The following is a 21,124-nucleotide window of genomic DNA, read 5'->3' on the forward strand; positions in this document are numbered from 1 at the left end:
CTCTGCCCCTCCTCTACTCTCTCCCTCTTTCTCTCAAAACATAAAAAAACTAAAAAATAAATAAATAAAACTAAAATATTAAAAAGTATAAGGATAACTTAAATTTTTAGGATGTAAAATGTTCTGTAGGTGCAAAGATTTGTTTAACTATTATGATCACTATTAGAAACAATGAGAAAATGAATCCCTATATAAATGGCAAAAATCATAGAATTTTACAGATAAAAAGGATCATGAAGGTTAACAAATCCCAATTTCTTCAAGGTTCTGCCTTTCAGTCTCTCAGCTTCCTCTCTCTGCTGACTGTACTGGGGACAAAGAAAGAAAAACAAAGCAAAAAACAAATGTGGGTTCCAAGTAATCCTCTTAACCCCAATTTAATCAAGTATGGGTTCTTTTTTTATTGCCTATTTGCATCTGGAACATAATTACTATCCAGAGCCTAATTTGAGAATGTTCATTATGAATGAAAGGTGTAATATCCTAGAACAGAATAGAATTCAGTTTATTCCTGGGACATTTGTAAAATTAAGTCAAGACACTGAAAGTGATAAGTAAGTTCTATCTAGTTTTCATCTCCAAGACCATGGATTTCAGTGACATTTTTATAACTGCGTACTTTGGGAAAATGAAAAAAAAATTAAACGATGAGCTTGTTGAATATTTTGCCCTCAGATGTATTAGTTTTAAAATGTAAACTGAGCAGTTTTGATCTGGATGAATGAAAGACTATGGAGACTTCTATAACATTACCTTAGGATTTACTTTATAGAACATTTCTATTTCTATTCCTTCTTATACCTTGACAATATTGCTACTGTGACTCTTTCCTTTGTTTTAAAGAGGATAATATCAGGCTTCATTTTAACTTTGCACCAATTTTTTAAAGTACATTTACTTAATATTTCTCAGTCTCAAAAACTTTTATCATTAAGCTCAACCTTTATTTAAAGCACCGACCTATTTGGTGAAGGCTACAGGAGAATTTATTTGCAAATGCCTTAGAAAATGACTAATTTACCTTTATTTCAGAAAGATCCATTGTAGACCTCCAACTGGATGTATTTGCCAGACCTCTTAAAATGGATCTTAATTATGTCTTTATACATTTATCTGGGAAGCTATTATCTGAGGGTAATTATTCTTCCCAAATGCTTTTTTTTTTTTACTCAAACAGCCATGCTTCCAAAATACTTATTGAAAATGTAGCCAAGAAACAAAGATTTGGTGAAAATTTGTTTTAGCATGCTAATGAGGTTAAGAAAACAAGTATTTTAATTATTGTTATTAATTTTAAAAATCAGGAATGCAGAAAACTTCTTTGTCCAAAGACATCCAAAAGCTTAGTTATCCAAAGGCATTTCTGAAAGTGAAATGGTCTGAACACCTGACAGATAGTTTTCTATTTTATCCAGTAAGCTAAGTAAACTAACCAAGTACTAACTTAGGCAAATACTTGAGCATGTCATTTGCCTGCAAGATTCCCAAGCGCTGTCACCTCCATCAGGGCCATAGAGATTGTGATAAAGCCAGAAGAAGTGGGTACCTTCTAACCCCAGGCATCCATCTATGCCAGAATTTCTCCCATGTCTCTATGAGGGCCTATATTCCCAACACAGGCTTCTATGGAAGCCCCTGAGCAGCAGCGATTAGCTTCTCTCTGCCTCAGCCCCAAATGAGTTTTCCAACGCTGGAGAGGCAGCAGGATAGGGATGCCCACAGCCTCACCGAGTGACAGGTGATAGAGAAAATAAAAATAGATTATGTGTCATTATATACTATTCACTTTTATGGCTTTTACAGGTTGGATAGCTTGCATGTTGACAGAATTTTAGGTAATTTTACTCTAATATGTGTTAATAATGTAATACCCTAGCTTGCTACACATGTTTCATTACCACCTACAAAGCATTTAGGAAAGACCAGTTACCTCCTACTTAGTAATTCTTTTCTAAATATTTGTGGTTACACTGGCAAAATTTTGAAATGTGCTGTTTATTTTTGCAGGAGCATGAGAACTGATTCAGGCACTTCAGGTATGGAACAAATTCCACTACATTTCTTTGTGATCTCTGGTATCCAGTAGTCAACCTTGGGTCCTGGAAGAAAGTAGTTATGAGCAAAGGAATCCAGCTAGATGTTTTGATGTGTCCCCTTTGCTCCATTCTGAGAGTCCTACCATGCAGGAACTATTCTTCAAAGCCTGTCCTCATGCTATCTTGCAAGTGGTAGGCATCACTGCACTTTTTCTGTGCTGGTAGAGTCAGTTTTCCAGTTCCCTGAATCCAGCTCACTGGGCATGAACCACTCCCAGGCCTGCTCAGCAGGCAGAACCCAAACAATAGGGTCTTGTATCCTTGCTGGTTTGGAAGGAAAGTGGTCTACCACTAAATTTCTTGGTAAATCTACAATTGTATAGTCCTTACTTGTATCTGGGGCTCCGCTTTGCTGTCGGGTGATACTATTTAATGTTTTATTCAGCAGTTGTTTCTTTACATACTCTCATGTCTGAGGATCTTTTAACTTCTTAGCAACAAGTTTTTAACATGGGGTTGTCATATGGCACCAGTGGAGATCTGTCCCCTTGCTTGCTGCTGACCTACTTCTAAGTTACTGTCTAAGTTGAGGGGTGGATAGGCCTCAGCTCCAGTCATGCACATAAAAGAACATCATGGAGAGAAAAAAAAATACTTCTGCTTTAAAATCCAAGAACCCGTGAAGGCATTCTCAGTCACATTTGCAAGAGTCCTACAAAGAAGAGCAAACAACTAGAGGATAGTGTTTATATAAATGGGATTTTTGTCTGTAGACCTTACCACTGAGCTTTGGTGTCCAAAAGTACCAGATGAACTTCACTGGGATGTGAAGTTCCAATCTACAGTATTGAACCTGAGAACATTGTAGGGAAATGCCATTGTAGTTTATAAGAAAAATGCAAAATCTCCTTTGCAATATATAGAATTTTCACCTACCAATTTTTACCTCAAGTTCTATTTCAAAACGAAATCACAGTAAATTTATAGAAATTCCAGAGATGTCCAATAGCCAGATATTTTCGTCTTACTTTCTAAAAGCAAGGATAAATCTTGCATCAGCCTTATTACTGATAATTAGTATGTTAGCATATGATTAGCACATAATTAGTACAATCACATACAACATACATTCTGAAGCACTAGTTATTTATGCATTGGGAATTTATAATTAATGTAGGATATTGATACATTTATTTTCATTCCATATGTGACTGATTCTTTCACCTGTCTTCTGGCACAGGCTTAGTTTTGTTGAACTGAAGAAGCATTTGATCCTTATCTATTATATATGAGGCACCGTGGCAGACTCTGAGAGAGATTAAAAATACATAATAGGACATCACCTGGCCTCAAGAGATGGGCCCAAATAACATAAAGTAAAATGTTATAGGTGCTTTCAGAGAAAAGTGGAGAATATAGTTTTAGCTCAAGAGAGAAAATCATGAAAGAGTCTATGAAGGAAGCAGTCTTTGAGTTAGGAAAAGGGAAATAAGAATATCCTGGGTATAGGATACAGTAAGAGCAAAATTGAAGAATAAGACAGTGTTGGGCATATTCAATTTAGGAATAGTGAGAGATGCAGCTGGAAAGCAAAGCAGGATCCAGATTATGGAAGTCTTGGGTTATCTAAGGAGTCTGGATAGTACAGACCTCCTTTTGGCAGGTAAGAGCCACTGAAAGACAAATAACGAAATGAGTGTTATGTTTTAGAATGATTACTCTGACTGCAATCTCTAAGAGAGCTGCAGCAGGCTACAGGTAGGAAATCATTATAATGGTCTGGGGTGAAATGTGTCAGTCTTAAACCTAGGGGGGGAAAAAAAGCCAGATGGAAACAAGGATGTGAATATGCAGTTAACAAGATTTATTGGACTGACTACTTGTGGGGACAAGAGGAAAATAACAAAAAAAAAAAACAACAACAACTGAGGATGACAGAGTTTGAGAGGCAACTTAACTAGGAGGTAATGAGTCCATGAAACAAGCTGTGAAAATGAATTACAGGAAATCTGGAAGGCAATGATGAAGAAACCAGCTATTAAATACTGCACCTGGAATCAAAAGCCCTAGGTTTGAGTTCTAACTGCACTTCCTCTGTTCCACGGATGTGTCATTAATGTCTCTGGACCTCAAGCTTCTTCAGCTGCCAAATATGTGTGCATATGGGTGAGGAATTGAAGAGGGCATGGTTAGCTGTCTCAAGACCCTTTCAGCTGTTATGACTTTATAAGCTGACATGTTTATGGTCTTGGTGGCCCATCTTTGTAAATTTAGCAGGCAGCTTAAAATGGGGCTCTGAGAATCAGGAGCTAAGCAAAGGTAGAGCAAACATGCAGTGACGTTTGTCACACTCAGCTTGTTAAATCATGAGGATGGTACAATATACAAATTTGGCTTGCAGTTTTCACAAAGTATTAATTATTTTTCCTGGTTTTTTTTTTTCATGTACTTTCTTATTCTTTCCACTTTTCTCTCCTGTCTTCCCATTTTTCCTTACTTAGGCTTGCATAGTATTTTGATTTTCCCTCTGCTTAGCATTTCTTTCCCCCTTTTTACAGTCCTCTAAATCACTTCTTTTTGCCCTTTCATACCCTTACTCACACTTAACACTTTTTACCCCAAGAAGAGCAAGGATTAGTAGAATCTTAATCCCTTGTTCCATTGAATTAGACTAAATGTAGACTAAAAATGAGTCTGTGAATCTGATTTCTATTCTAGGCAGTAGCCAGAATAGTAACTGCTCCCCACTGCAATAAAACAAAACCCTGGTCCTATTAACCTGGTCAGATTCACATTCACCCAACTCCAGGCAATGCTACCTGAGGACCATGGTCTCTTATTCATGTCTCAAACCACTCAGCAGTTTGACAAAAGGACACTTTTTCTCCTTTCTGAGTAAGGCTTTGGGTAAAGTGGACTCTGAATGTACTGTTTTCATGAAAAGGCTGCAGAAAGAGCCTAGGCTAACACTGTCTCTCAGGATCTGGGTCCATCTGTCCCTTTTCTTGACTTTTAATTTCTTACCTGTCTAGGTTTTACTCACTTTAGCTCTGTTGATCTCTTTACAGTGAGCCCAAACTTAGGCTTACCTTTGATCCTATAGTATTTTCCCAAGATGGAAAGCAATCAGACAAAGGATAGACATCCAAGAAATAGAGAAGGGAAAACTGCTACCAAACACCGGGAATTTCCTCCCCATTTATATCCATCTTTCTTTTCCACTTTCCTCTTAACTATTGCAAATCAAATTCTTTGCAATCTTAAGCAGCCATGTTCATTCTGTTTATGAAACCCAGTCTAAAAAAGAGAAAGGATGGGAGGACCCTAACAAGGAAACTGTGAAATTTAACAATGGGCTCCATTGGGAAAAATAAAGACATTTTAAAATTTAAGACCAAATTGAGTTCTCTCTCCTGTGCTTTTCTCTCTTGCTTTTGGCTTTTTTTCTTTCTTCTTCACTTCCCCTCTCTAATGATCTCTATTTCACTTTCCTCACTATTTTTCTTTTCGCCCTCTGGCTCCCTCCTCTCATGTCAAATCTTTTACCTCCCTCAAACTTGTGCCTCATCTGTCTCCCCCTTTCTCAGGGGAATGGATGTGAGGAAAGGAAAGTAAAACAGAAAAAGAAAAGGCCAATGGAAAAAAACATGTAAGACAACCTAAAGGTAATTTTTTACAATTATAAGTTGCTATAGATGATAAAGAACAGACATGACACTTTCACAAAAAGTTGTCAATAAATTGAATCTTTTGACATTGAATCTTATTGCTTCTATTGTAGTAACAATAGAGGTGGAATGGAATGTTGAGGGTTCATTGTAGTTTCTGCTCTAGAATCCTTCAAGTGTCAAAATGTAATGTCGCACAGGGATTAGGGGAGCTTCAGGTGAGGCACTAGAAGAATATTACTTGCTGCTGCTTTTACAAGTGATTCCATCATTCTCATCCCTATTCTTTCTCTTTGTTCCCTCCTCAAACTCTTTTCCAACCTTGGCAGGAACCACATGGCCATATTTCATCTGGGCTCTGATGTTGGAATGAGGTGCCCACCCTTCTTTCCACTCTTCTGTGTCACTCTGCCACCACAGTCAGCTTAGCATTTGGGCACTTATTAATAGGAACTCACCCAGATGCACACCATGGGCCAGACGTAATGCACCAGAGGAAAACAGTGTAGCCAAAAGATAAAAGCCCATGCACAATACCCCCGGCCTCTCTTCACACTCCTTCGTCTAGGCCTGTTCTTTCATCATTTCTTTCCTCCCATAAGTGTGCTCTTAATATTGTTCTATGGTGGCGGTGGACAGTAAAGGAGGCACTCAGGGTGATGTGTGTTGGTACCTAGGGAGGGTCCCAACCCCTGTCATTTCTCAATATATTACAGCATTTAGAAAGAGAAATTCATTTAAAGATAACTCAATATTCTACAATGATCCCATCTTTTGACTGATATTTTCTATAATGATGAAATTTCAAACCCCAGGGTCTTATGAAGAGAGATCTGCAAATGCAAAGAAGGGCAAAAATAGTAATATACATACCATATTTAAATCTTGGCTTCTAAAATTTAAAAAGTGGCTCCCAGATATTTAAATTGTGAACTGCTGATATATAAGAAAAAGTAGATGATTAAAAAAATTTTTTTTCTTTTTTTTTTTTTTTTTTTTTTGAGAGAGAGAGAGAGAGAGACAAAGCATGAGCAGGGAGGGGCAGAAAGAGAAGGAGACACAGAATCTGAAGCAGGCTCCAGGCTCTGAGCTGTCAGCACAGAGTCCACATGGGGCTCAAACTCATGAGCTGTGAGATCATGACTTGAGCTGAAGTCAGACGCTTAACCGACTGATCCACCCAGGTGCCCCAGATGATTTTTTTTGATGGTGAAAAATTTTGGGTACTAATCAAGACTTCATATTATCACAACTGACAAAGTAGGAAAGTTACTTGGCCCCTTATTTATAGTGAGCATATATTATGTGTATGTAAATATATATATATGACTTATTTTAGGACTCAGACTAGGACAGATCAAGGACTTGCAAATAATTCAGTGACACATCTATAAATTTTAAAGACTAAAGCCCATAATCTTAATCTTGGCATCTTGATTTATTAGATTCTTTTTTTAAATTTTCTTTTCAACGTTTATTTATTTTTGGGACAGAGAGAGACAGAGCATGAACGGGCGAGGGGCAGAGAGAGAGGGAGACACAGAATCGGAAACAGGCTCCAGGCTCTGAGCCATCAGCCCAGAGCCCGACGCGGGGCTCGAACTCACGGACCGCGAGATCGTGACCTGGCTGAAGTCGGACGCTTAACTGACTGCGCCACCCAGGCGCCCCTTGATTTATTAGATTCTTATATGAGTAGAAACAACCTTTAAAAACAAAAAATTTAAGAAATTATAAGAGGTTCCTTTAACATCACTTCAACCTCTAGATTTAAAAAATGAGATCTTATCTGTCCAAAGGATCTTTACTGTTAGATTAAGAAGAGAAGCTATATTAAAAATGCAATTTTACTTATTTCAATCACTTATTTTACTTATATTTAGTTTTTTAATGTTTTACACTTAACAGTAATAACTTTAAAAATATTTTGTGTTTTAGACCTTTGAATTGAACTGACTTTTCCATCTTTTTGGCAGATAAATACAAACTACTAAACTAAAAAATAAGAACAACTCAAGAAATAATAACCAACAGAAGAGAAAAACAAGGCAGTGTCTTCCATGTGGCAGAAATAAAGGCTACTACTAATCAATCATTAAGTATTTAAATCCATGCCAATCTAATTTCTTACATCTTGATTATCATAATTGGGGATATCAGTTTTAAAGGAAAAGTAGAGAAACATACAGAACTATTAAGGTTTTCAAATTATAAACTCAATTTTTATCTATAGGGCTTCTTTGCTTTGGAGTTATTGGTTAAATTTGTTATTCTCTTTGGTTTTACTTTTCTCACTTGGACATTAGCCCAACTCTGTGTTGTTTCTAACATTAACCACTATGAGGTCCTTGAAGGGGGACCATGGTCTTTAAGTCTTTGTGTTCTAAGTGTTGAGCACATGGCCTGAGAGACAGTATTTGCTGAATCAATGAATGCCACTTCCAAACAGGTTTTTTAAAACTCCTATACTTAAAAAAAAGAAAAAAAGTTTATTTATTTTGAGAGAGAGTGCACATGCACAAATACACAACAGGGGAGGGTCACAGGAGAGGGCAAAAGAATCCCAAGCAGGCTCCATGCTATCAGCACAGGGCCCAATGTGGGGCTCAGTCCCATGAACCATGAGATCATGACCTGAGCCGAAATCAAGAGCTGGACGCTTAACCAGCTGAGTCATCCAGGCACCCCTAAAACTCCTATGCTTTTAAATATAGAAAAAGAATTACATACAGTCCCTATCCGAAGAATAGTTTGGATTTTTAAAAGCCACCACTTACTCCTTTTCAAAAAGCTGCCAGTCATTCTACAATGTGCTTTGCATGCTTTCTCAATCTTCACAATCTAAAGGGGTATTATTACTTTTCTCTTTTACAGATAGGTGGTAAAAGTAGAGCTTACCCAAGTTACTTGTTCAAAATCATGTAGCTGGGGAAAAAAGATATATACATAGAAGATCTCTCTCTCTCTCTTTCTCTCTCTCTCTCAAATTTCACACAAATTGTGCTGGTATTTCTACTGTGTCCTGAGTCGCAACAAGGAATATGTCTCACCTCCATTTTCTCCTTCTTGTCCCACAGACAAATCTCTAGAACAATATGGTCCAGTATGGTAGCAACTGGGTCTATGTGGCCACTGAGCACTTGAAATGTGGCTAGTGCAACTGAGAAACTTAATTTTAAATTTCTTTTAATTGTAATTAAATTTAAATTTAAAAGCTGAAGCAGCATAGAATATTTTTTCATTAAACATAAATTTATTGTTTTGGTACGGCTACATTTTTTCACTTTAACTGTTGAAAATTTAGCACCTGAATTGAGATATATTTTCAGTATATGATATACATCAGATTTTGAAGACTTAGTACAAAAAAAATAAGAAAATGTCTCAATAATTAAATACTGTTTAAATTACAGTATTTTGGATATATCAGGTTAAAACTTATAAATTAATTTCATGTTTCCTTTTACTTTCTTCATTAGCTACTAAATAATATCTCACAAAATTACATATGTGCTAACATTACATTTCTATTGGACAGGAAAATCCTCTTTCCATTCCCCTCGGCTCACAATCCCAGGGAATTACTCCTCCTCTTATCTTTGCTCCAGAGGTAAAAGGCATTTCTTTCCCATTTCCACAATCAAGAATGAAATAGAAGGGGTGCCTGGGTGGCTCAGTCAGTTGAGCATCTGACTTCGGCTCACGTCATGATCTGACCGCTTGTGGGTTGGAGCCCCGCGTAAAGCTCTGTGTTGACAGCTCAGAGCCTGGATCCTGCTTCAGATTCTGCGTCTCTGTCTCTCTCTATGAGTTCATGACCTGAGCTGAAATCAAGAGTCAGATGCTCAATCAACTGAGTCACCCAGGTGCCCCTAAATGTTTTCATTTAAATGAACCACTTTCCTTGTACCATTTGCAATTAACCACGCCCCCCCCCAACTCCCACCCCAGCCTACTCTCACCCCTTACAACCACTGAATGGATTTTACCTTCTAAAGATTTGGATTTTTTGATGAGGAAAAAAGTTTGTAAATCCCAGATATCTGTTTCCACTGAGTTTTTGCAAATTCCTAGTTAGAATTACCTCCCTTATCTGATCTGTAATTTCCATCAGAAACTGTTCCTCCGACTGACTTCCTTGACCCTGTCTCATGGCAAGGGTATGTCTGCTTTGAACTGACACATCCATTAAAGAATCACACATATAATAAGACCTTATAATCACTTAGATGTTAGAAAAAAGATATCTAAGCTTGTCAGAGACTTCTGTCAGTTCAGGAATAAAAGTGAAGTGCAACTAATTTTGACTTTTGAAGGAGCTTTCTGCCTTCTAATTCTCAGCTGTATTAATTAAATGAGGGATTATTGGGGCGCCTGGGTGGCTCAGTCGGTTAAGCGTCCGACTTCGGCTCAGGTCATGATCTCACAGTCCGTGAGTTTGAGTCCCACGTCGGGCTCTGTGCTGACAGCTCAGAGCCTGGAGCCTGTTTCAGATTCTGTGTCTCCCTCTCTCTCTGCCCCTCCCCTGTTCATGCTCTGTCTTTCTCTGTCTCAAAAATAAATAAACGTTTAAAAAATAAATAAATAAATGAGGGATTATTATAGTAGTTAAAATCAACCATGAAGCATAGGAGGAGGTGGTAAAGAGCAAATAGTTTTCTTTTCCTTTTTCTTTTTGCATTTGCCATACTCTCTCCCTTCTTCACCACACAGAGGACCACTTAAGAACAAAAACAATCATCTTTAGACAGAAGTTATTCCTAAAAAAGTTCTGACATGTTAAATTTGTAATGCTCATTACAAAGTCTAATGGCAATGTTGAGCCAACAGTTGAATACATGATTCTGGAGTTTGCAGCAGAAGTTCAGACTAGAGATCAATTTAAAATTGACAGTGTAGGGTCACCTGGTTGGCTCAGTCAGTTAAGTGTCTGACTTTGGCTCAGGTCATGATCTCAAAGTTTCTGAGTTTGAGCCCTGCATCAGGCACCGTGGAGCCTGCTTGGGATTCTCTCTCTCTCCATCTCTCTCCACCCCTCCCTCTCTTTCTCTCTCAACATAAATAAACTTAAAAAAAAAAATTGACAGTGTATAGATGGAATTTAAAGCCATGATATCAGATGAAATCATGTAGGGAGTGAACGATGAAGAATATGATAAGAATAAGGACAAATGATTAATGCATTCAGTGTAGAACACTGTTATAAGCACTTTACATATATATTCAGTCTTTACAACCAGTGTAGTAGGTAGCTACTTTCATGATCCTTAATTTATAAATGAGGAAACTGAATCTCAGAGAAATTATTTTCTTTTGATCAAACGGTCAGCAAGTGGTAGAGCTGGGATTGAAAGCCAGGCAGAGAGGAAGTAAACACTGAATGTTAGAATCTTGGGACACTCCAATTTTAAGCATTCAGGGAGATAAAGAACCAGCAAAGGAGATGAGGAGGAGGTTCCAGTGGGTAGGAAGAGAAGCTCTTTTCAAGAGCCCAGAGGATAAAATGGAGAAAATGCTCAGTGGCATCCAATGCTGCTGGCAAGTCAAAGTAAGATGAGAACCAAACATTAACATTTGCATTTAACAAAGTGGCTCTAATTAATGACTTTGACAAAGGTTATTTTGAAGCAGTGGTGGAGTTAAAGCTCAGAGTCAGTCCAAGAGAGGATAAAAGAGGCATTTAAGTTCAACTCTGGAGTTCAGCACAGATAACATCCCATTCCCAGTCATAGATATTCACATATAGATATGAATTAAAGCAGCAGCAAAGATTTGTTGTACAGACAAAATATAGATTTGATTGGGAGCTTAGTGAGGAAAAGATATGGGAAATTTTTATAGCTATTTTCAAGGAGAACAAACTTGATTTCCTTTCTCTTGGCATTAAGTCTTGATCTTTCCTTCCTTTAAAAAATTTCCAAGGGGTTGGCTCAGTTGGTTAAGTGTCTCACTCTTGATTTCCGCTCAGGTCAAGATCTCGTGGTTCGTGGGTTTGAGCCTCATATGGGGCTCTGTGCTGACGGTGCAGAGCCTGTTTGGGATTTCTCTATCCCCCTCTCTCTCTCAAAATAAATAAATTAAAAAATTTTTTTTCAAAGCTCCGAATTTGTCTACCTCCTCTCTTCAAAATAAAATTTTTCCAGGACCATGTTTTATGTGTCTACTCATCCCCAGCCTGGCACAGAACCATCCAAGTAAGGTACAAATGAAAGTGTGATAAATGACTCACATCCTAAATACTGAATATCTTACCCTGAAGTTATGGTTGATACTTGTTGTTCCCATAATAAGCCCATACTTTTCTTTGCGTACTTCACCTATTTAAATTGATAAACTTTTTTACTCATTTTTTTAAAGTCATGTACAAGACCTTGGTTTTTCTATTATTGAAGGTATTTTCATAATAGTTTATTCTCTATTCCTTTCTTTGTCACCCATCATTACATAGTATAAGACTTTACCTTTGAGTCCACAGAACACCTTATTTTCATTTGCCATACTTTCCTAATGTATTTTATCTATATGGGATTGTCTTGTCCCTTTCCCAAGCTGCCTGTTAATTCCTCCCAGATGAGAACTGTCACGTTTTAATTCCTTACAGTACAGCAAGTATCAGTATATATTTTTTGAATTAATGTGTGAATAGTAAAGCTATTTGAGTTGAATGATACTGACCTGTATTAAATAATACTGCCGCTAACCTTAGACAGTGGGACCTCTCATTCCGCATGGCAACAACTGCATAATGCTTTTAGCTTAGAGACATAATTTTTTTAGCTAGATGAAAGGTGGAGAAACACATCAAAATAAAAACTAAACACAATGAAATTCAAAAACTTCAGGGCTTGTTGGTTTGCTTTCTTTAACTTTTTAAATGTTTATTTATTTTTGAGAGAGAACAGACAGAGAGTGCGCACGCAAATGCATGAGGTGGCAGGGAGGGGCAGAGAGAGAGAGGGAGATACAGAACCCAAAGCAGGCTCCAGGCTCCAAGCTGTCAGCACAGAACCTGACATGGGGCTCCAATCCACAGACCATGAGATCATGACCTGAGCTGAAGTCAGATGCTTAACCAACTGAGCCACCCAGGCACCCCTGTTGGTTTGCTTTTTTTGGCTATTTTATACTTTTTAAATATGTGTAGTTAATAATGAACTCACCCACTAGTTGCTTATTTCATAACATACATGAATCAGTGAGTATTCTTTTAGTTTACATTATTTCTGATCTCTGGTTCATACAATTATAGAGATTAGGCTGCTAACTCAGTTATGGAAACAGCTTTCACTAGTGCCTAGAGGTAAGAAAACCAGAGGGATATTGATTATATCCTTTAGTTAAGGATTTCCCACATAATGGTGAATGGTAGAATCTTGAAAACTGAGATTTCAGATATGTTGCAAATGTCTGAAATGAAATATTAACATACTTCCTCAAGACTTTAATGAAATAAAATGTATAACATTATATTATATAAACATATAATAGAGGCTGTTGGCAGATGCCAAAATAAGGAAGGCAGAAGGGTATTTGCTGCCGTTACTTTCCACTGTACACTTGACTTTACAGTTTGCCTTTTACTACTTCACCCAAAATACTTAGTTACAAATTTGCCAGAGTGATTCAGTGGGTGAACTTCCCTATGACAAGAATGAATGACTCTTTTGAGGTTTTAAACCACAGATTACCCATTTCATTCTTTTTTAAGGATGAATACTATATTTTCTAACCCCCTAAGCCATCCATGTTACATTCCATATACAGAGGCTACCAGAATTTTAAATCTAAAACCAAACAAACAAAACCCGGAAACAAGAAACATATTATAGATGAGAAAATTTAGGCCCAGGAATCTTGTCATGTATCCCAGAAGTAGTTATCATCAAATCACAGAACTAGTTATCATCAAAACTACAACTCAAATAGAATCACCTTACCTCCACTTTCTATACCTTTTCTTCTTCTTCTTCTTCTTCTTCTTCTTCTTCTTCTTCTTCTTCTTCTTCTTCGTCTTCACACAAGGATATAATTTGAATGATTTGGGGATTCTGGGAATGTAATATTTAGCAGAGAATACATTTTTTTTTAATCTGCCATTGGGTCCACCCTCTTTTAAAACGAAAATACCTTTAGGAAGTAAAAATAATATTTGGAAAGCACTTTAGAAAGGTATTTCCCCATATTTTGAGATCAGTAGCTGCTCTCTCACACAGATAGTGATCGCCATTCTATTAGGGTGGGGTCCTGTGACAGAGGAGTCCAAGCAGCTGGTGAAGCAAGGCTAGGTAGCTGGAGGGTTCATTTGGGCGGTGGTGTTTTGTAAACCTGCTTGGGGCCAGGCAATTGGAAGATATGGGTAAAGAGTGACTATCTTCCTAAGGGGCCATTTCTCTGAACAGGTAGATCAGTGGTTCTTAACTGCAGGCGATTTTGCCACCAGGGGACCTTTGGCAACGTCTAGAGACATTTTGCTGGTCACCAGTGGGGGTAGTGGTACTACTGGCACCCAATAGGGAGAGACCAGGGATGCTGCTAAACACCCTACAATGCACCGAACAGCCCCCATGACAAATTAGCTGGTCCAAATTCAATAGCGCTAAGACTGGGAAACCCTGTGCCAGAGGAAGAACTCACTGAGGAGCTTAGAGGAAGCTTCTTGAATTATTATTTACTTTACGCATTTAAGAGAAAATAGGTCACATACACGCCTTTTTTATTTCCTTTTTGGATGTGACTAACCGTTTCTAAGGAGTCCTGGAGACTTTTTGTGGATTTCCTTGCACTGCATACGGGGTGGCCCAGGTAACTAAGTACATTCACTCGAGTTTTGTGAAACAGCTGTGGCCCTTCTTCCTTTCCGTTTTTCAGCACTCGGTCCTAGCTGCTAGCTTTTTGGAGTTTTCTGCCGTAACAGAGAATTCTGTGGGACGCTACACATATCCAGGTGTTTAAGTATGTCATGGTTCTTTAAACAAATGTTAGATTGTGTGACGTGCCTCACAGAACACTGGAGTTGCCTCAACGGGAATCAGATTTTCTTCAGGAGCTGACTGTCGGGCAGTCAGGGAGACTAAGGTCAAGGGCTCTCCCGACTACAGCCCGCGTCGGACTAAGTCTCAGGGAAATCTGACGTCCCCACACGGCTCGGCCGGGGGGCTCAACCTCAAAGCGGTCGCCTCACGCGGACGAGCAAAAAGCAGCTCGCGTCTCACTTAGAGGCGCGCGAGTGCGCGCGACCCACGGCTCGGGGCTGCGGGGCGGACCAACGAGTGGGCCCTCCCTCCACGCCGGCGCTGGATTGGGCGAACCGCGCCAGCCTCCGGGCCTAGCAGCGGGCGGGGCGCGCCGAGGAGGGAACTGGGATAGGCGCGCCCGCTGCGCCAGCGTGCCGGGGGCGCGTGCGCGGTCTCGCGGCGGCCGCGGGGGCCGGTCTCGCGCGGTCTCGAGGCGGAGTTGCTGGCGGCGGTGGCGGCGGTGACGGCGGCGACTGGCGGTGGGGCGCAGGCGGGGTCTAAGGATTGTGAGGTGGGGAATCGGGAGTTTCTGGGTTCTTTATCCGGTATTTTAAGTGCCGCAGGGGAGCTGTCGTTTGTGCAGTGTGTGGGAGCGGCCGGGGCGGGAGGATCGCCGGCCGCCGTGGCGCAGAGGTAAGAGGACCAGCGGCGGCTCTGTGTAGAGATCTTAATCAACAGGTCCCCGGGAGCGCGTCGGGGGAGGGGCGGCGGGGCTTGTCCCCTCCCCCACCCGCCGCTCGCACTGCCCGGGCGGGACCGGCGGCTGCTCTGCTGGCGTCTCCAGGCGGCGGGAGCCGCGGGCTGGCGGCGCAGGGCGTGAGCCCAACCTTTGTCCCCCGGGGGGAACGCTGGCAGGCCCTGCCCGCTCCCTCTGCCTTGGCGTGGGACCACCCTGGCGGGGGCTCCTGCCTGCTCGGCCCGAAACGCCGGAGGCACAGCAGGGAGTCCCCTCTTCTCTGCGCCCCCGCCCCCGAGTTCGCGACTCCTGGGACTCCCCCTAAAGCGGGAAGGGGAGATCGGCGGGGCGAACACTTTTCCTTTAGAAGACGGAATGTAGTCAGCGTTCCTCTGCCTGACTCAGCTCCTGGTATTCGGCTGCTCTTTGCGTTCTTTAAACAAATAAACAGTTCCTACTTCCTTGTGTCCACTTTTAAAGAAAACCCTAATGTCGTTAATGGTTTCTGGTAATTTACTTCAAGTTTGCAAGGTGAACTTTGAAGCCTGTAAATTGTTGTAACCTTCATTTAATGAAAGACGCTTTAAATAATCTTTGGTGCAAATTATGTAACTTCCTAATAATAATAACAACTCACCTTCTGTTTAGTTGATTGGCATACAGTAATGTGTACGGAATTTAGGTTTCGGTCGGAAGGTTTTTCTTGGCAGTGGCGCTAAAATTAAAATCTGATAGCTAGGTTTTTAGAAGTATGTAAGTGTGTGTTTTATCTCCTTGTTTAGAATTGTAAGAATTTAGATTTGGAAAGCCCATAGAACAGGACTTTTGAAATACTGATTTTCTTGACAAGGTAAAAGGTGTTAATATTTCTGATTTTTAAAAAAGTAATCTCATGCTTTAATAATAGTATCCTAATTATGCCTTTGGAATATACCAGAAGTTAATAACCTATTAAATTCTGCAGTAGGAGCAAATGACATGTGGTTATTGGTGTCTTTGATGTTTAAATATTGGTGGTAATGAAATTGTTAAGTAAGCTTTTTTTGAATTATGAACTACTGTGTGTGTGCGTGTGTGGTTTTTTTTTTTTTTTCACTAGTTCCCTGTGGACATGGCATAATAAACTTTAAAAGGCTCTTTAAACTATTGTAGTAGGCTGAAGCTATTAAATTATAATGTAAGATCTTTATAGATGAACAGGCAAAAATACGAAAAGCAGTTCGTTATTTTATCTTTTTTAAAAAAATAATTTTTATCATGTATCTAAATGACTTTTGGTAGACCTGAACTTGACAAGTAAAGATGGCCTCATTAATAATATTAACTTGATTTAGAATATTAAAGTGGGAGAGTTTTACCTGAGGGTGACCCAAGTCACTATGGTGGGTTTTGCGGTTTATATGCTCTTTATAAATTATGATCTTGATTAAAAAGTTCATCACAAACCAGGAAATTCGGTCCATTTTATGTATCAATATACTAAGATGTTCTGTTTCTCTGATAGTTTCTGAGTTCAGGGTGTCTGAGAAAAAATAGTTTCTCAACATAGATTCTTTATAATTCTTGATTATATATTTATTGAATCATAGAATTCTTGAGTTGGAAATAATCTTAGTGTTGTATAGCTTAACGTCTTCATTTTCTAGGAAAAGGAAAGTGAGGTTTATAGAGTTAAGGAGTCCATAGTTTGACTGCTTATTAGTGGCAAAGTTGAAACTAAATGCTGAATACTTGTCTCCAGATTCCAAGTACAGTGCTCTTTTCACTATATACTATTGTTAGATAAACAAACCAGTAAACTATTCTTCTCAAAATCATATATGTAGCTAGCACGATTGAATCTTCCTCTATTTCTTTTCTTTTTTTAAATAACCACTGAATGCAATTACTTCACTGCTTTCAGTTTTTCAGTTATTTTGTTTTCAGATTTTCAGTATTTTAAACAATGTTTAGTGAGTATCTTTGTGCATGTTTCCTCAAGCACATGTATGAGGGTTTCCCTAGAAGGTATACCTACCTGTAGGTGGAATTGCTGGGCCATAGGTTGATGCGCATTTTCAGCTTTGCTAGCTGCTATCACATTATCCTCTAAAGTTGTAACAATTTGCATTACTGCCAACAGTATACAAGTCATCCTTGTCCGCACTTGGAATTGTTAGGTGGCATGGTCAGATAATTAATTTTATGCCAATCTGATAAATGATGTTTTGTTTTCTTTGTTTTAAAAAGATTTTAACTTTATTTTTAATTTACATGAAATGAAATTAATGCTTTTTCTTGGACAATTGTTTTGACAAATGCATAGAGCTGTGTGACTACCAAAATCGGGTACAGATCCAGCACCCAAAATTCCCTTAAGCTGCTCTTCTGTAATCAACCCTTCTTTCACCTGTAACCCTTGGCAATTAATGACCTGTTGTCTTCCCCTGGAGTATGTCTTTTCTAGACTATCATATAAACGGAATCAATTAGTATTTATTTAGCCTTTTGAGTCTTGTTTCTTTCATTTAGCATAATATAGTTGGGTATTCATCCATGTTGTGAGGCTATCAGCAATTCCTTCTGTTTTACTGCTGAATGTAGTATTCCATTGTATGGATTTACCACAGTTAGCTTATTTGCCAGTTGAAGGATATTTGAGTTAGTTTTTTAAATTAAAAAGACTTTTTTAACCATGAAAAAGCTGCTATAAATCTCTAGGAACAGTTTTTGTGTGAACATAAGTCTTCCTTTCTGGGTCATATGGTAAGTGTGTGTTTAAACTTAAAAACCGGTGTGTGGTAGGCAGAATAATGGCCCACAAAGATAGCTTAATCCCTAGAACCTGTGAATAAATTAGGTTACGCGGTAAAGGCAAAATAAAGTTGCAGTGGAATTAAGGTTGCTAATCAGTTGACTTTAAAATAGGGAGGTTATCCTGGATTGTCTAGGTAGATCCGATGTATCATGAAAGTGCTCTTTAAAAGGGAGAGAGAAGCAGTATAGTAAGAAAAAAAAAAAAAGATGTAAAACAGAAGCAGCACCAGAGGGATAGATGAAGAGTTCTTGGTTTTGAGGATGGAGAGAGGAGTCCATCATAAACTAAAGGAATGTGGTCTTTAGAAGTTGGAAAAGGCTAGGAAATGGATTAACAGAACACAGCTTTGCCAGCATCTTGATTATAGCCCAGGGAGACCTATCTCAGATTTTTAACAAAAAGAACTGGAAAATAATAAATTTGTGTTGTTTTAAGCCACTAAGTCTTTGGTAATTTGTTACACAGCATACTTTTCCAAAGAGCCTGAACCGCTTTGTGTTCCTACCAGCAATGTGTGAAGAATGTTCCAGTTACTTTACATCCTCATCACTATGTATGGTCAGATTTTTTACCTTTACATTCTGATAGGTTTGTAGCCTTATCTCATTGTGGTTTTTATTTGCATTTTCTTGTGACTAATATGTTGAACATCTTTTCATATGCTTATTTATCATCTGTGTATCTTCTTCTGGTGAAGCAAAATCTTTTGCCCATTTTAAAATTGGATTTTCTTGGGCACATGGGTGGCTCAGTTGGTTGAGCATCTGATTTCAGCTCAGGTTGTGATCTCCCAGTTTGTGAGTTCCAGCCCCACATCGGGCTCACTGTTGTCGGCCTGTCAGCGCAGAGCCGGCTTCAGATTCTCTGTTCCCCTCTGGCCCTATCCTGATTGCGCTGTCCCCAAATTGGACTTTCTTAATGATGAGTTTTGAGTTTTTCATGGTCCTTTGTCAAACAGGTGATATGCAGTGATTTTTCTGCCAGTTTGTGGCTTGCCTTTTCCATTCTCGTAACTGTGCTTTTTGAAAACAGGTTTTACATTTTGATGAAGTGCAAAGTATCAGTATTTGTGTGTGTGTATGTGTATCTCTTGGCATTGTATATAAGCACTCTGTCTAACCCAGTGTCACAAAGGTTTTTCTGTTTACAAGTTTTATAGTTTTATGTATATTAAATTTAGATCTGTTTTCCTTTTTGAGTTAATTTTTACATAAAGAGAATTTAGGGTTGAGTTTCATTTATTTGTCCAGTTGTTCCATGACCATTTGTTGAAAAGACTATATCCTTTCTCCATTGAATTGCCTTTGTCTCTTGGTCAAAAAACATTTGACTACATTTTTATGGGCCTATTTCTAGACTCTTGTGTTTCATTGATCTGTTTGTCTATCCTTTACCAATATCACAATGTCTTGATTACTATAGTTTTAAAACAAATCTTGAAATCAGGTAATGTGAGTTCTCCCATATTTATTCATTTTTAAAAATTGTTTTAGTTATTTTAGTTCTTTTGCCTTTCCATATAAATATTAGGATCCTCTTGTTAATATCCACACAAAAAAAATATGCTAGGATTTTGATTGGGATTGTGTTTTATAGATAAACAAGGATGATTGATATCTTAACAAAATTGAGTTTTTCCAGTAAGAACATAGTATTTTTCTCCATTTACCTAGGTCTTCCTTTCATATATGTTTTGTAGTTTTCAACATATAAATCCTGTAAGTACTTGATTAAATCTATACTTAAGTATTTCAATTTTTTGGTCCTATTATAAATGATTTTTTAAAAAAGCATGGGTTCTAATTGATCATTGCTAGTATATAGAAATATAATAGATTTTTTTTGTATTGACTTTGTACCCTCAGTTTTTACCAGACTCGTTCATTAGTTCTAGGGGTGTTTGTTTTTTGGTGGATTTCCTGGGGTTTTCTAAGTAGACAGTCATGTCATCTGTGAATAAAGAACTGTTTCTTTCTAATCTGATGCCTTTTCTTTTTTTGATTTATTGCACTTACTGCACATCTCACATTCTAATGAGATGTTTGAATAGGAGTGATGAAAGGAAACATCTTTGCTTTGTTTACAGTCTTAAAGGGAGATCATTCAGTCTTTCACCTTTAAATATGATGTTAGCTGTAGATAATTTCATAGATTCTCTAAATCAAGTTAAGGAAATTTTCTCTGAGGTTGCCTGGGGTTTTTTCATGAGTAGATGTTGAATTTTGTCAAATGCCTTTTCTGTATCTGTTGAGGTAATCATGTGGGTATCTTTTCTGAAATCTGTTAATATGGTGACTTACACTAAGCAATTTTCAAATGTTGAACTAGCCTTGCATATTTCTAGGAAAGCTCTGGAGTTGTTTCAAATAAAAGTAATTTTGGGTTATTTTTCTTTGACTTGTATACATTAGCATTTATTCTTAACAATGAAGAAGGAAACTGAATATAAGATTTTGTGAGAGGGGTGCCTGGGTGGCTCAGTCAGTTGAGTGTCGGACTCAGGTCATGATCTCGCAGTCTGTGAGTTCAAGCCCCATGTCGGGCTCTGTGCTGACAGCTCAGAGCCTGGAGCCTGCTTCAGATTCTGTGTCTCCCTCTCTCTCTGCCCCTCCCCCGCTCATGCTCTGTCTCTCTCTCTCTCTCTCTCTCTCTGTCAAAAATAAATAAACATTAAAAAAAATTTTTTTTTAATTTTGTGAGTGAAGTGTTCTTTTTTTTTTTTTTAACATGTTTATTTTTGGGAGAGCAAGACAGAGACAGTGGGAGCAGGGAAGGGGCAGAGAGAGAGGGAGACACAGAATCTGAAGCAGGCTCCGGGCTCTGGAGCTCTAACCCATGAACCATGAGATCATGACCTCTAACCCATGAACCATGAGATCATGACCTGAGCTGAAGTTGGACACTTAACCAATTGAGCCACGCAGGTGCCCTGC

The 21,124-nt window shown here is 38.7% G+C and overlaps 2 protein-coding genes across 9 annotated transcripts in view; both read left to right on the forward strand.

Annotated features, from left to right (window-relative positions):
• The window catches only part of FAM71D (family with sequence similarity 71 member D), a 35,057-nt gene extending 27,258 nt beyond the window's left edge, over positions 1-7,799 (forward strand). For 3 of the 7 annotated variants that reach the window (XR_006293417.1, XR_006293413.1, XR_006293414.1), the window contains 3 exons: positions 2,008-2,036; positions 4,538-5,701; positions 7,681-7,799. Coding sequence is in view for 2 of the 7 variants with exons in the window: in XM_043556404.1 (XP_043412339.1) it covers positions 2,008-2,036; positions 7,681-7,703 (52 nt within the window). In the remaining 5 variants the exon portion in view is untranslated. Of the gene's footprint in view, positions 1-2,007; positions 2,037-3,276; positions 3,931-4,537; positions 5,702-7,680 lie in introns of those variants that run through there. The other 4 variants (XR_006293415.1, XR_006293416.1, XM_043556405.1 and 1 more) reach the window with 4 other exon arrangements.
• A 7,290-nt stretch (positions 7,800-15,089) lies between these two features.
• Positions 15,090-21,124, forward strand: part of PALS1 (protein associated with LIN7 1, MAGUK family member) — a 94,909-nt gene continuing 88,874 nt past the window's right edge. The window contains exon 1 of one of the 2 annotated variants that reach the window (XM_043556406.1): positions 15,090-15,229. The gene's annotated coding sequence lies outside the window, so the exon portion shown is untranslated. Of the gene's footprint in view, positions 15,352-21,124 lie in introns of both variants that reach the window. The other variant, XM_043556407.1, reaches the window with a different exon arrangement.

The sequence above is a fragment of the Prionailurus bengalensis genome, chromosome B3 (assembly GCF_016509475.1).
Source record: "Prionailurus bengalensis isolate Pbe53 chromosome B3, Fcat_Pben_1.1_paternal_pri, whole genome shotgun sequence".
Classification (NCBI taxonomy): domain Eukaryota; kingdom Metazoa; phylum Chordata; class Mammalia; order Carnivora; family Felidae; genus Prionailurus; species Prionailurus bengalensis.